The sequence below is a fragment of the Tupaia chinensis genome, unplaced genomic scaffold (genome assembly GCF_000334495.1).
Source record: "Tupaia chinensis unplaced genomic scaffold, TupChi_1.0 Scaffold000704_1, whole genome shotgun sequence".
NCBI lineage: Eukaryota > Metazoa > Chordata > Mammalia > Scandentia > Tupaiidae > Tupaia > Tupaia belangeri.
This window is the reverse complement of record NW_006160227.1, coordinates 1,008,796-1,022,881: the sequence shown is the minus strand read 5'-3', so window position 1 is coordinate 1,022,881 and position 14,086 is coordinate 1,008,796. Positions and strand designations below refer to the sequence as shown.

The 14,086-nt window shown below is 56.0% G+C and overlaps 2 protein-coding genes across 2 annotated transcripts in view; one reads left to right on the top strand and one right to left on the bottom strand.

The window, feature by feature from the left end:
• Nucleotides 1-14,086, bottom strand: part of SYN2 (synapsin II) — a 74,683-nt gene that overhangs the window by 35,534 nt on the left and 25,063 nt on the right. Inside the window, exon 6 of the mRNA XM_027776668.1 lies at nucleotides 11,582-11,671. Coding sequence (XP_027632469.1) covers nucleotides 11,582-11,671 — 90 coding nt within the window. The remainder of the gene's footprint in view (nucleotides 1-11,581; nucleotides 11,672-14,086) is intronic.
• TIMP4 (TIMP metallopeptidase inhibitor 4) lies at nucleotides 1,238-9,277 on the top strand. Its single transcript, XM_006160641.3, has 5 exons — nucleotides 1,238-1,440; nucleotides 2,763-2,860; nucleotides 3,214-3,328; nucleotides 7,535-7,659; nucleotides 8,550-9,277. Exons 1-5 carry the CDS (start codon nucleotides 1,305-1,307, stop codon nucleotides 8,745-8,747), a joined length of 672 nt encoding a protein of 223 aa, XP_006160703.1. The 5' UTR covers nucleotides 1,238-1,304; the 3' UTR covers nucleotides 8,748-9,277.

Below are 14,086 nucleotides of genomic sequence, written 5' to 3'. Positions count from 1 at the left end.
TGAAGCCACAAGGTTCGGGATTTGACCCGCGGTGGACTACATGGGAGTCCCGCGACATAGCCATTACGCTAACTGCTGGTCCCAAAAAATAGATTAAAAAAGAAAAACACATAATGTCAACTCCGATGAAAAGTCTGATTACCAGAGGAACCCAGGTATGACTAGACGCAGGGAGTGCCTGGCCTAAGGACTTGAGCCTTGCTGGCTGAGGCCAGTCAAAGCTGGAGGAAAGAACTTCAGAACTCTTTAGAACTCTTGGAGTTCACTTCTGTTTCATGGAGGAGACACTGAGGCCCATTGAGGCAAAGGTCACAAAGCTATCCAGCGAGCTCCGGATCAGAATCCACCCGCCTGCCAGCGAGCGGTGTGGACACACCCTTCGGCAGTAACCTCAGGGTCTCTTGTTCTCTGGAGCCTCGGGACACCGCGCTTGCCAAGCAGTGGGCCAGGAGGCTCTGGTCCCAGTGACCTCCAAGAGCCTGCTTCACTGTTTCTCACCTGCCCCCCCCCCTTGTGCCCCAGGACAGCCTCCTGTGAGCAGTGCCAAGAGGTAAGCATCCAGGAGGCTGAGCACCTGGAGAGGACTCTGCAGGTCCAGGTGACAGACACCTGCCCTGTGAGCTCCCAAGGAGAGCAGCGTCCAGCTCTCTGCAGCCTGAGAGTCGGTGTGGGAAAGGGTTTCTACAGCCCTGGCCGCTCTCTAGGACAGCTCTCCCCACCCCCCAGCCCACGGAGCCAAGACACACACACACCCCAACTTTCTCTGTCCTGTTCCATTACTGTTTGCTGTTGCTTTGGAGCCTCATAAATAGGGCATTGAAAACACTTCCTGCAGCTGAAAGAGGCCTGAGCAGCCCCACTCATTCCCAGTGTGCAGCTCAGCGAGGGGTCGTCCTCCTCTGTCACTGTCTCTTTTGCCTGTTGTAATTCTGTCTGCCTCTCTCCACTCTGCGGGCTAGCTCCCGTCTGCGCCTCCCTCACACTGGTTCAGTCGGTGTCCAGGTCTTTCTGCCCCGTTGCCTTTGACCTGGCCGCGCTCTCAGGCCTTCTGCAGACCCATCCCCTCTCTCAGGGCCTTCCCTCTGCAGGCCTGGAGGTAGAGGCCAAGGGCTCCGCCTCCCTCTTCACCTAACTGGGGTCAGGAGGACCCAGGTCCTGCAGCCTCGCCTGCCTGGCCTTGAGCCAAAGGAGGGCGGAGCCCATCGGGGCGGGACTGGCCCCGGGGCTACCTCATAAGGCCCACGGCAGGGGCGTGCTGTGTGGCCCCTTAGACCCCACAGACTCCGTCGGGGCTCGGCGGTGTCATGCCCGGGAGCCCCCGGCCCCCGACCTGGGCGCTGTTGCTGCGGCTGCTGGCGCTGCTTAGGCCCCCGGGGCTGGGCGAGGCGTGCAGCTGCGCCCCCGCGCACCCTCAGCAGCACGTCTGCCACTCGGCGCTGGGTGAGTCCGGGGCCCGCGGGGTCCGCCGTGGGAGTTGGGGGCAGAGCGGGGAACCCGTTGGGGATTGGCGAGGCGGAGCCGAAGACTGAGTGAGGGAGAAAGGGAGGACCTCCGATTGCACACCGGTTGGCCCCTGCTGAGGCCAGAGGGTCGGGAGGGGACGCTGCCATAGCAACCTTGCAAGCGCAGAGCCAGCTGATTGGGAAGGAAATACAGATTGCTGGGCTAGGGGCCTCCACAGTAACCTCTCATCCAGGCCATCCTGCGGCTGTGGAGTGCCGCTGAGCAAGGTGACAGGGGACAGACCGGTGATTACTTTTCATCCTGGACTTGGGGGTGGGCTGGGGAGGGCTTGCATGCTAATCATCCACCCCCAGGGCAGGTCCCCACCCCAGCACACCTGCTGCCTCTACTCTTCCCTGCGACCTTCCCGCACACTCCTCAGTTCCCAGCAAATGCTAGCTCTGGTCCCCTCTTATCTGCAGGCTCTGGGCTGTGGGCAGCTGGCAGGGCAAGGGCAAGCCTGGCATCTCTGTGCTCCTCTTGTGTGGGGTGGTTCTGTATAAGTGAGTCCTCCACCTGACCTCCATCCTGGCTCTGGGCCCTGGCCATTGCAGGCACAGAAGAAAGCATGCATCAGCAGTTGTTTTTGTTTTGTTTTGTTTTATAAAGGTTTTTGCCATAGGGCACATGCACTCCCTGGAGAGGAGACAGACAGTGAGAGGGAGAGTGAGCACTCACCCCCAAGGGGGAATGGCCACACTGCAGTCTTTTCTCTTCCCTTCTCCTCCTGGAATTTTGGGCACGAACACATGGGATTTGGTGCAATTTTCCAGCCGCCAGGTCTGAGGCTCAAACCATGATCAGCCAGGTGGGAGTCCAGCGCCTTAACCACCATGCCACCTGCTGGCCCCACATAAGCAGTTTTTGATTTATGTCCGAATGGCAGGAGAGGGGCAACCTCGGTGCAGGGCCAGACCATTATGACTCCAGCAAATGTTTATGCATCTCAGCTCTGGGCGGGCTCCTCCTCCCTCCTCTGCCTGAACCCTACCCTGGGGAGAGCTAAAATTCTAGAAACCCGAAGGCTCAAAACAGAGGAAGAGCCTCTAGGTTGTAGGACCCAGTGGGGCTGAGGGTTTGGAACTTGCAGGATTACAGAGGAGGCCTTTCCAGGTCCCCACTGTCACTCGTGGGGCACTGCTCACAGCCCAGCGGCACCCAGTCCTAGAATGCCCAATGCACACCCCAGAGCCCCAGGGGATCTGCATCTCAGTGACTGCTCCCCCAGTTTCTGAAGGTCCCCTCTGTCTTCCTACCAGTGATCCGGGCCAAAATCTCCAGTGAGAAGGTCGTTCCCGCCAGCACGGACCCCACAGACACGCAAAAAATGATCCGGTATGAAATCAAACAGATAAAGGTACAGAGGGCCAGGCCGGGCGTTGACCCCTGGGGTTGATGGAGGGAGTAGGGTCTGTTCAGGGAGGCGTGGGGCTGGTGGATTTGGGGCGGCTTGACTCGGAGAGCCTTGGGTCTGGATGAAATGGTGGGGACAGTGACAGGGCGGGGCAGGACCTCTCTTTCACTGAAATAAACCAAGATTTCCGTTTTTCATAAAGCGAGAAATAGCCCAGGAGGGCCGTCTGTGTGCACTGAACCCTGAGCTAGACGATTGCTTAATGTCTCTGACTGAGATAGGAGAAGGTTTTTTGCCTGTGGAGAGACAAAGAATCCTCCCTAACCCTTGGCTGCTCTCTGACCACTGCCTTTCAGATGTTTAAAGGGTTTGAGAAAGTGAAGGATGTGCAGTACGTCTACACGCCGTTGGACTCCTCCCTCTGTGGGGTGAAGCTGGAGGCCAACAGCCAGAGGCAGTACCTCTTGACTGGTGAGTTACAGACCAGCGACTGGCCTGGACAGGTTCCGGCCGAAGCAAGGCAGTGCGGAGGGGCCGGGCCCGCCTTGAGTGGCAGGCTGAGTCAGGTGCCATGTGTCACTGAGACAAGGCCTCTGCGCTGGGAGAAGTCTCAGCAATCCCCCTTTCAACACAAGAGTCCTCATTACAGCAATCTTGGCCACTGCTTTATAAGAACAGGTGGCTGGGGCCAGCAAGTGGCGTGGTGGTTAAGATGTTGGATTCCCATATGGTCAATCGTGGTTCGAGTCCCAGACCTGGTGGCTCAAAAACTCACAGTGGGTGCATATGCATGTGTTCCCAAAATCCCAGGAGAGGGGCCAGCAGGTGGCGTGGTAGTTCAGGGTACTGGATTCCCACATGGCCAACTGTGGTTTGAGTCCTGGACCTGGCAGTTTGCTTTCTCACTTTCCCTTCCTTTCTCTCTGTCTCTCTCTGATCAAACTTAAAAAAAAAAACAGTCAATAACAACTTGGGACCAGCAGTTAGCATAAAAAAAAGCAATAAACTTGGGACCAGTTAGCGTAACGGCTATGTTGCTGAACTCCCATGTGGTCGACCGTGGTTTGAGTCCCGGACCCAGTAGCTTAAACTCATGCTGGGCGTGTGTGCGTGTGTGCCCAAGATCCCGAGAGGAGAATGGAGGAGAAGGGATTGTGGCGTGGCCATCCCCCCTGGGGGGTGATTTCTCGCTTAAAAAGCAATAAACTTGGGACCAGTTAGCGTAACGGCTATGTTGCTGAACTCCCATGTGGTCGACCGTGGTTTGAGTCCCGGACCCAGTAGCTTAAACTCATGCTGGGCGTGTGTGCGTGTGTGCCCAAGATCCCGAGAGGAGAATGGAGGAGAAGGGATTGTGGCGTGGCCATCCCCCCTGGGGGGTGATTTCTCGCTTTCTGTCTCTCTCTGCTTTTCTGGCGAGCTCACGTGCCCTATAGCAAAATAATTCTTTAAAAAATAACCCCAGGAGAACAGAGGAGAAGGGATTGTGTCATGGCCATCCCCCTGGGGCAGGGGGGTTTCTCACTTTCCTTCTCTGTCTCTCTCTGGCGAGTGCGTGCACCCTATGGCAAAAACCTAAAAACAGGTCGTTCTCGCAGTCTAGGGCTGCTGGTTCTGTTTTTTCTGTCTTAATTAGTATGAGATTTTTGGTATCTTGAGCCAAAATCTGACCCTCTGAAACTGCCCATGGGTTCGGCTTGGCCTCCACCAAGGCCTCACAGGAGTCTTGGGTCCACGTGACTGTCTCCTTGAACTTGGGCCCAGGCTGGTCTCCTCGTCCTGAACTGACTAGGACAGCACAGAGTCCCACGCAGGAATACGCCCCCACGCATGCATGCAACACTAAGAGAGAGAGGAGGCATCTGTGTGGTTGTGAACAGTCGGGGCACGCCATTGTGTGAGCTCTGAGCTGGCCCTGGAAGGTGAGCAGCATTTGCAGAGAAGGTGAGGGAAAGCAGAGGACAGCGGGTAGGAAGCACAGGTGGAGGGGTTCATGCACTCAGCAGCGAACGGCCATCTCTCCACCGCCAGGCCGTGGCAGGAGAGTGGGATCCTGGGACAAGGCACGGTCGCAGTCTAGGTCTGGCCCTCGGGGCGTCGTGGGCACTGGGGGCCCCATGGGTGGAGCTTCCTGGCTCTGAGGACGTGAGGTGGTGCTGACTGGGGGACCCTGACTAGGTGGCACAGGCTGGCCGACTGCGACCCTCCAGCGCCCAGGACTAGCGGCCAGGACTTTCGAGCTCCGTGTGCCCCTCCTCTGGGTCTGCCTGGCCCTCTCTGGGCACTGAGGTACACCAGGGGATGAGGAAAGGTGCGCTCTGGCCTGGAGGGAGTCAGACCAAGCCAGCGGCAGGGATAAATGGCAGAACGCACATCTCCTGAGAAGTCCTCGGTGGCACCCTGCCCCATAGGGAGAAGACACCAGCTCTGGGCTGACGCCGAAAACCCCTATGACCAGAACACACGGCCCTCTCTAGCCCGCCAGTGACAGGGCCAGCCCCGCACTTCCCCCAGAGCTTAGCCAGACTCTGCAGTTGCAGAAGGTGTGCAGCTGGGCCGTGTCCCTCCACCCCTGCCCTGGACAGTCCTGGCGGCCAGAACCTTCTCCCCAGTGTGTCTGGCAGGTGAACTCCTACCCATCCCTCTAAGGCCCACCGAAGCGTCAGCTTCCCTGAGACACCTCCTCTGCCCACCCCTATCCAATAATAGGGACGATCAGGCTTTCTGTAGTTCTTACACTGCGTTTTGTGTATAATCACACAACACTGCAATTTCTGCCTTCTTGTTTATCTACTCACTTTTTTTTTTTTTTTTTTTAGGAGTTTGTGCTATAGGGCGCATGCGCTCGCCAGAAAGACAGAGAGACACAGAGAGACAGAAAGCGAGAAATCACCCCCCGGGGGGATGGCCACGCCGCAATCCCTTCTCCATTCTCCTCTCGGGATCTTGGGCACGCACGCACACGCGCCCGGCGTTGAGTTTAAGCCACTGGGTCCGGGACTTGAACCGCGGTTGACTACGTGGGAGTCCAGTGACGTTATAGCCATTACGCCAACTGCTGGTCCTTGTCTGCTCACTTTTAAGCTCCTTGAGGACAGAGATCCTGTTGTGTCTAGTTCTGTATTCCGGGGACGAGGTCATAGCCGTTGCTCAGTGCATACATCATCATGCAAAGTTCCAAGAAAGGTCCGGGCTGTGCTGGTGGATGGCCTGTGTTTAAGGAGCCGGATCCCCCATGGCCAACCATGCGGTTTGAGTCCCAGCCCTGGTGGCTTGAAGAACACACAGAGCTCGTGTGCCTGTGTGCCCAAAATCCTGGAGGAGAAATGGAGGAGGGGTCGCAACATGACCACACCCTGTTGGGGCGAGGGGGTGGTGCTTTCTTCTTCCTCTCTCTGTCTCCATTTATCTCTCTGTCTCTGTCTCTCTCTGGCAAGTGCATGCGCCCTCTGGGAAATTGGAAAATAAAAATAACAAAAATGTGAGCTAGGATGGCCATGAATGCTTTGAGGACAGGGCGGGCCTGAAGAAAAGTCTTTGAAAGATAGAAAGGAGAGTTCTAAGCAAAGGAGAGGAACTTCGCTGTGCTGAAGGGGAAAGGCTTACCCAGAGAGATGGTAAGCGCGGGGCAGGAGCGGGGCCTGTGTCAAGACTGGGAAGAGCTGGAAAAGAGAGGGGCCCTACTGTTTATGGAACACCCTCTAGACCCACCGTGGTGCTGGGGACTCCACGGAGACGTCCTCGTTTAATTCTGACAACAACGTCATTATTCTCATCTTCGGTGTGAGAGGCGAGAGGACCTCCTTACAGCCCCAGAGCTCGGACGCGATAGGGAAGAATGAGGTTCCCCTGCCTCTCACTTAGGGCTCACGCTCTTCTCTCCATGACGTGTTAAAGGGAAAGGCCAACGCCAGATTCCACCCCTCTGCCTCGTACGAAGAGAATGCATTCCTCTCTTTCCTACGAAGATGACAGGATTTGTGGTTTGTGTTTGTGTTTTAGTTTTTTTTTTTTTTGCTATAGGGCATATATGTGCATTAGAGAGAGACAGAGAGAGAGAGAGAGAGAACATGAGAAATCACTCTCCTCCCAGGGACCAGCAGTTAGTGTAATGGCTATGTTGCTGGACTCCCATGCAGTCAACTGCAGTTCGAGTCCCAGACTCAGTGGCTTAAACTCGCACCGGGCGCATGTGCGTGTGTGCCCAAGGTCCCAAGAGGAGAACGGAGGAGAAGGGATTGTAGCGTGGCTATCCCCCTCGGGGGGTGATTTCCTGCTTTCTGTCTCTCTGTCTCTGTCTTTCTGGTGAGTGAACACACCCTATAGCAAAAACCTCTCCAAGAAAAAAGAAATCACCCTCCCCAGTGGGTTAGAGGGTTGGCCACACCACAATCCATTCAGGCATGTATATGGATTGTGCACATGCACCTGCACCTGGCATGGTTTTTAAACTGCCAGGTCCAGGACTCGAACCATGTCGTTGGCCATAGGGGACCCAGCTGCCTTCACCACCATACCACCTACTGGCCCAAGATGATAAGGTGTTCGTTGTTGTTTTTCATCCCATCATTGAGCCCTGTGTTACCACTGTCACTAAAAGCCACTGGAGAGGCCGTCATTGTGGGCTCTTGGAGGGCCAACCCCTGACGCTAGGCTCTCCTCCCTCTCTCCTTGAAGGCCAGGTCCTCCGTGATGGAAAAGTATTCATCCATCTGTGCAACTACATTGAGCCCTGGGAGGACCTGTCCCTGCTGCAGAGGGAGAGCCTGAACCATCTCTACCACCTCAACTGTGCCTGCCAAGTAAGGGGACGTCCATCCCGAGGCCGCTTGGGAGTGCGGGAGGGTCTCGAGCGTTGCGGCCTCCACCCTTCACGTCTTCCTTCAGGCCTGCGTCACTCACTTACTCAACCACACTTCAGATCTGCCCCGGGTCAGACCCCGTATGAGGCTGGGGGTGGGAGCAACATGGTCCACAGCCCCTGAGCTCAAAATGTAGAAGGTATCTACATTTTGGCCAGGAAGGCGGCCTTCGGCCTAGGCAGACTGAGAGGGTACAGCCCACTTAGCAAGAGTTTACCCTGTCGGGCCCTGTCATAGTCAACTTACTTTAACTATTGAGTTGAGTCTTCATGACCAGTTTATGAAGAGTGAAGATTTCTGTGTTAAGGTGAAGAACTTAACGCTCTGGGAAGTAAAGGGACTTGCTCCAGGTCAGTGGCACAGTCAGACCTTCAGGGACAGGTGCGTCTGAAGAAGCAGAGTGCAGGGGGCCTCGGGGAAGAGTTCAGGGGGAAGTTTGGGGACTAGGCAAGGCTTCTTAAGACGGGGCATTTGCTGGGAACCAGCAGTTAGCATAGTGGCTATGTCGCTGGACTCCCACATAGTCGACCGCAGTTCGCGTCCCAGACCCAGTGGCTTAAAACTCACGCCGGGCGCATGTGCGTGCTTGCCCAAAATCCCGAGAGGAGAATGGAGGAGAAGGGATTGCGGCGTGACCACCCCCTCTGGGGGGTGATTTCTCGCTTTCTGTCTCTATGTCTCTCTCTGTCTGGCGAGCGCACGCGCCCTATAGCAAAAACCTCTCCAAAAAAAAAAATGACGGGGCATTTGCCATGGGCTACAGAGGTAACGTAGGAGTCCGAAAGTCAGCAATGGACCAAGGAGGCCCTCGATGTCGTCCCCAACTCTAGATCACCACCTGCTACACACTGCCCTGTACCATCTCAGCCCCCAACGAGTGCCTCTGGACGGACTGGCTGCTGGAACAGAAGCTGTACGGGTACCAGGCTCAGCACTACATCTGTGTGAAGCACACCGACGGCACCTGCAGCTGGTCCCAGGGCCGCCTGCCCCTCAGGAAGGAGTTCGTCGACATCGTCCATCCCTAGGAGGGGCCAGCGGCCGCCGCATCCCTTCAAGAGTCCTGAGACCAAGCCAGTTGTCCCCTCCCCGCGGAGCTCTGACCATCACCCCTGCGCCACTGCCGCGAGCCAAGGAGAAGGGCCAAGTGGAGGGTCCGGCGGTGTCCGGGCAGGGGTGGGGCATGTTACAACCAGCCCAGAAACTGCCGGGGGGCTAGGGAAGGTGGCACGACTTTTCTGTCCTGCCCTCAGCCCTGCTCCCCTGCCGCCCAGACCCCACTGGTGTGTAGCCTGTTACAGAGCGTGCTGATTTCGGCTTAATTTGTTTTCCAAAGCCAGAACAATCCCCTCGTCTCCCCAGAAAAATGTGTTTTCCTTTGCCTTCACGAGTCTGAAAGGGGAGAGATGGAGCACGCTAACCCTGTGAGGGGCGCCCCTGTGATGTGCATACCAGAGGGGGAGAGTCGTGAACACGCATTTGAACAATGCACGGTGGTCGTGTGTCCGCCACGCCTCCGCCGCAGTCATCCTACCCTTCTGACACACTGCTGTCGGTGACCTGAGAGACGGAGTCACTCCACGTGACACTCTGGCCTCCCGGGCTGTGCTGTCATCCCTCGACACCGTCTCCGGCAGAGGGTCTAGCCCATTAGCTCACTGCTTTGGACCAGAACACACTTACTGTCTAAGAATAGGTATTGTGTCTAAGTTAGCTACCCTCTTAGATCACTATGCTTTCTCATTCTGAACCTTTTTACTTTTTGATTTTTGCCATAGGGCATATAAACTTGCTGGGGAGAGACAGAGAGAGAAAGAGAAGAATAGTGAGAACTCACTCCCCGCGGGAAGGCCACGCTGCAATCCCTTCCCCTCCATTCTCCTCTCGGGATTTTGGGCACGCACGCACATGCGCCCAGTGTGATTTTCAAGCCTCCGGGTCCAGGACTCAAATCACATAGTCAGCCATTTGGGGGCCCCAGAACTTTGCTTTAAAACAAACAAAAAAACAACAACAACAATACTACTTTTTAAGAACTCGTAGAGTTGAAATCCCCCTTTCATCAGCTTTTGTTTTTTTTAAAGAGAGATTTTTGCCACAGCATACACTCACTGGAGAGACATTAAGAGAGAAAGAGAGAGAAAGCAGTAGATCACCCCCTGCCCCCCAGGGGGATGGCCATGCCGCAATCCCTTCTCCTCCATTCTCTTGGGATTTGGGGTACGCACGCACATGTGTGTGGCATGAGATTTAAGCTGCCAGGTCCAGCACTTGAACTGCAGTCGATTATATATGGGAGCCCAGCGATGTAACCATTATGCCATCTGCTGATTCCCCTTTCATCAGCTTTTGACATCTTAAAGGCATGGCTCTTTTTGATTTTTTTCCTTTTTTTGGACAGGTTTTTGCTATAGGGTGCAAGCGCTCGCCAGAAAGACAGAGACAAAGAGATAGAAGGTGAGAAATCACCCCTGGGGGGATGGCCACACCACAATCCCTTCTCCTCCATTCTCCTCTCAGGATCTTGGGCACGCAAGCACACGTGCCCGGTGTAAGTTTAAGCCACTGGGTCTGGGGATCGAACTGCAGTCGACTACATGGGAGTCCAGAGACACAGCCATGAGGCCAACTACTGGTCCCAGGCGTGGCTGTCTCCTGAGGGCAGATTTCATGGTAGAGGAGACAGGAGGGAACTAGCACAGAGGCCCTTAGGGAAGAAAGAGGGAAGACGAGGCTACTGTGCAATCCTTGTGGTTTTAAAGCAGCCAGCCCTGCTAGATGTTACAGCAGGGAAAGTCAGCACCGGTTCCCCGAGAGGCTTCCACCCTTCCGCCCAGTCCCTTCGATGCCCTGTCTTAGACTCGCCGAGGTCTCTAGCCACGGGCCCCTTGGGGGTCCTCAGCCTCTGCAAAGCTTCCTGGCTCGCCCTGCAAAGGACAGCTCGAATCTTGGCCTCTAGGATGTGTTCAGGGTGAGGGATTAAAATCCCAAGCTTTCCTGGGGAAGCGCTGGCAGAGAGGAGGTAGCTGGTTCTTCCCAGGTCCCCAGGTGGTTTTTCAGCTCCTCTGTGTGGTCTGCGGTGGGCAGGACCACACGCAGTCTGCCGGAGGAAGGCTCTGGGCTCACAGAAACGCTACCAGTGACCTCCCTTGGGGAGGGAGGGGTGGGAGGACCTGGATCCCCAGAGCTCAGCACTCCGGAAGGCTTTGCAGAGGGTCAGGATCACCAATGATCACACCAGCCTGGGGCTGAGGGTGTGGCCCAGGGGGAGAGGGAGTTCCAGTCCTGGTTGCCATGGAAGAAAAACATCAACAACCGTGGCTCCCTGCACCTTCCGACATCCTAGGTGGCCTGGGGAAAGGAAGTGCGTTAACCCAGGCTTGGGGAGGCCGGGGGTGGGAGAGCCTGGTACGGAACAGCAGTTGCAACTCCTTACGTGTGAGGAGAGTGCCCCACTTCTATCACTGTGAGAATCTCACTCACACCGTGCATGGGCCATACCAGACATCCTGCCAGGGACCATCCTGCCACCTGAGGGTCCTCCTGGGGAGCTGGCACAGGGAGAGGGAACAGGGCTGGCCCAGTGATAGTGGCTGAGCCAGAGCACAAAGCTGGGGGAGCGTCTCCTGGTTGGTCCAGAGTGTTGTCACTCAGGGACTCCATGAAACTGCCCTCCTTCCTGCCCTCCCCTGTTTGGTCCCTGGAACTTGGGACAGCAGGTGGTCGGCTCAAGTCCAGCCACCCTGGCCTCAGAGGGCAGCTACACTACCCAACCCCAGGGCAGTATCTGGGGCTGAGGTGCTGAGGCCTTTGGGGACTCCTGCAGTGGAGAGCGAAGACCCCCCCCCCACCAGCCACCTACCATCTCCTTGTGGTTGGGGTAGTAGGTCTGCTCGATGAGGGGGAACTTGTCTGCTCCCAGAGTCTTGGAGATGGCCACCAGCTGGGCAAACTGCAAAAGAGAAGCACGTTTTAGCCTACCTGAGACGACTTCCGGGCCCGAGGGCAGAGCATCAATCTACGAACCAAGGGCTTCCTGAGAGCTCGGTGGAGGGCCTGGCACTAAGCATGGCTATCATTGGGCACATCTGCTTCCAGTGGGGAAGGGCGAGAGGGAGCCAACGCTCACTGAGGACCCACTCAATTGTGCCGGGAAGTCGTCCCGTCCTCTCAGTGCATCCAACCTGCCGCCGTATCATCTTCCTCTTAGGTACGAGGCTCAGAGAGGGCCGGAGACTTGCCGAGTGTCACAGAGCTGGGATGGCTCTGTGAGTCTCTGACCCCAGACGTCTGCATCTCTGAGCAAGAGAGGCCACCGGAGAGGTTAACAGGAGGCAAATCCTGGAAGGTGGAACGGCAGGGGACGGACGGCTGCTTTTCCTGGGGGCAGAATGGAGTCACCAGGGTTCAGGGGTGTGTCGGGGAGGGGTGGTTAGACAAAACTGCTTTTAGGATGATTTGGATGGTCGTGGTGTGCGGGACAGACAGACCCAGTGTCTCCGGGACTTAATGCTCATCCAAGGACGGGATTTGGCAGCCCTTCGCCTGCAAGAACCCGAGCAGCTTGGGGAGGAAGAGGCCAAGGGCATGCAGTTACATGGTGGGGTTGAACCTTTGGAACGAATCCAATCCCCGCCCCCCCCCACATTGTATAAATGAGAAAACGGGGGCCCAAGAGGCCACTGGACCAAAGTGACGCAGTCATTGGGCCAGATTGACAGCCAGGCCCTTTCATTCCCAGTCCGTAACCTCCCCTGCCCCTCCCAGGAGCTGCCTTTCAGACTCTGCAGAGACCACGCTCTATGCGACCCACTCCCACCCACAGGCCCACCCCCAGGGCACCGGCGGCAGGGAAAATCGAGGCTCTCCGAATACTCCTGGGCTTAGCTCACCCCTCAGGTATTGCCAGAAGGGGAAAGTGTCAGATCAAACCTGCCTCCGCAGAGAAAAGAAAGCTAGCACACTTCCCAAAGCTCAGGGCTGAACTCTAAAGGCCACGCTGGCCCAGGAGCGGCTGCGGAGCAGGGAATGGCGCCTACTGCTCAGTGCAAAGCCAGGTGGGGCTGAGCAGCGCTGCAGTGGTAAAGCGAAACGCTGCAAGGCTGACCCACATGGGAAGGCTCTGGGTTCGCGTCCCAGGATCCCTGAGAGCACAAACATCATCATCGGGGGCTGCAGTGTTGGGACCTGTTGGGGGTGACATTGTCCCTGTCTATTGCTCATAGAAGAAACAAACAAGCAAACCAAGAAGAACAACACACTGTATGTAGTCTTCCTAATCTTTTTTTTTTTTTTTGAGAGCTTTTCGCTATAGGGCGCGTGCGCTCGCCAGACAGACAGAGAGACAGAGACAGAAAGTGAGAAATCGCCCCCCAGGGGGGATGGTCACACCGCAATCCCTTCTCCTCCGTTCTCCTCTCAGGATCTTGGGCACGCACGCACATGCGCCCGGCATGAGTTTTAAGCCACCGGGTCCGGAACGCGAACCGCAGTCAACTACGTGGGAGTCCAGCGGCATAGCCATTACGCTAACTGCTGGTTCCCAGTCTTCGAATTCTTATTCTGCCTTTGAAGTTGCTAGGTATCCTTGGGCAAATGATGTCTCCTCTCCAGGCCTAAATTTCTTTCTTTAAAGTTCATTTTAGGGCCAGCAGATGGCATTGTGTTTAGGTTGCTATACTCCCACATGGCCAACTGAAGTTCAAGTCCTGGACCCGGTAGCTTAAAACACACGCCAGATGTGTGTGCATGTGTGCCTAAGATCCTGGAAGAATGGAGGAGAAGGGATTGCAGCATGGGCTTCCCCTCTAGGGGGTGATTTCTCACTTTCCCTTTCACTGTCTCTGTCTCTCTCCAGCAAGCACACGCACCCTAAAGCAAAAAAAAGTTTATTTTGGGGGAATCAGCAGGTGTTGTAGTGGTTAAGGGGCTGAACTCCCACATGGCCAACCATGGTTCAAGTCTTGCACCCACTGGCTTGAAACTCACACTGGGCATGAGAGGGTGTGTGCTCAAAATCCCAAGAGGAGAATGGAAGAGAAGGGATTGTGGTGTGGCCATCCCCCCAGCCCAGGGGGAAGATGATTTCTTGCTTTTTGTCTCTGTCTCTCTGGCAAGTCTACATGCCTTTTAGCAAAAAATCTCACTAAAAAAATGTTTATTTCTGGGGGCCAGCAAGTGACATGGTGGTTAAGGTGCTCGACTCCCACATGCCAACCACAGTTCGAGTCCTTGACCTGGCAACTTGAAACTCACTTTGGGCGCATGTTCAAGCATGCCCAAAATTCTGAAGGAAGAATAGAGGAGAAGGGATTGCCACATGGCCAGCCCCCCCCGGGGGGGGGGGGTGTTTCACTTTTTCTTATCA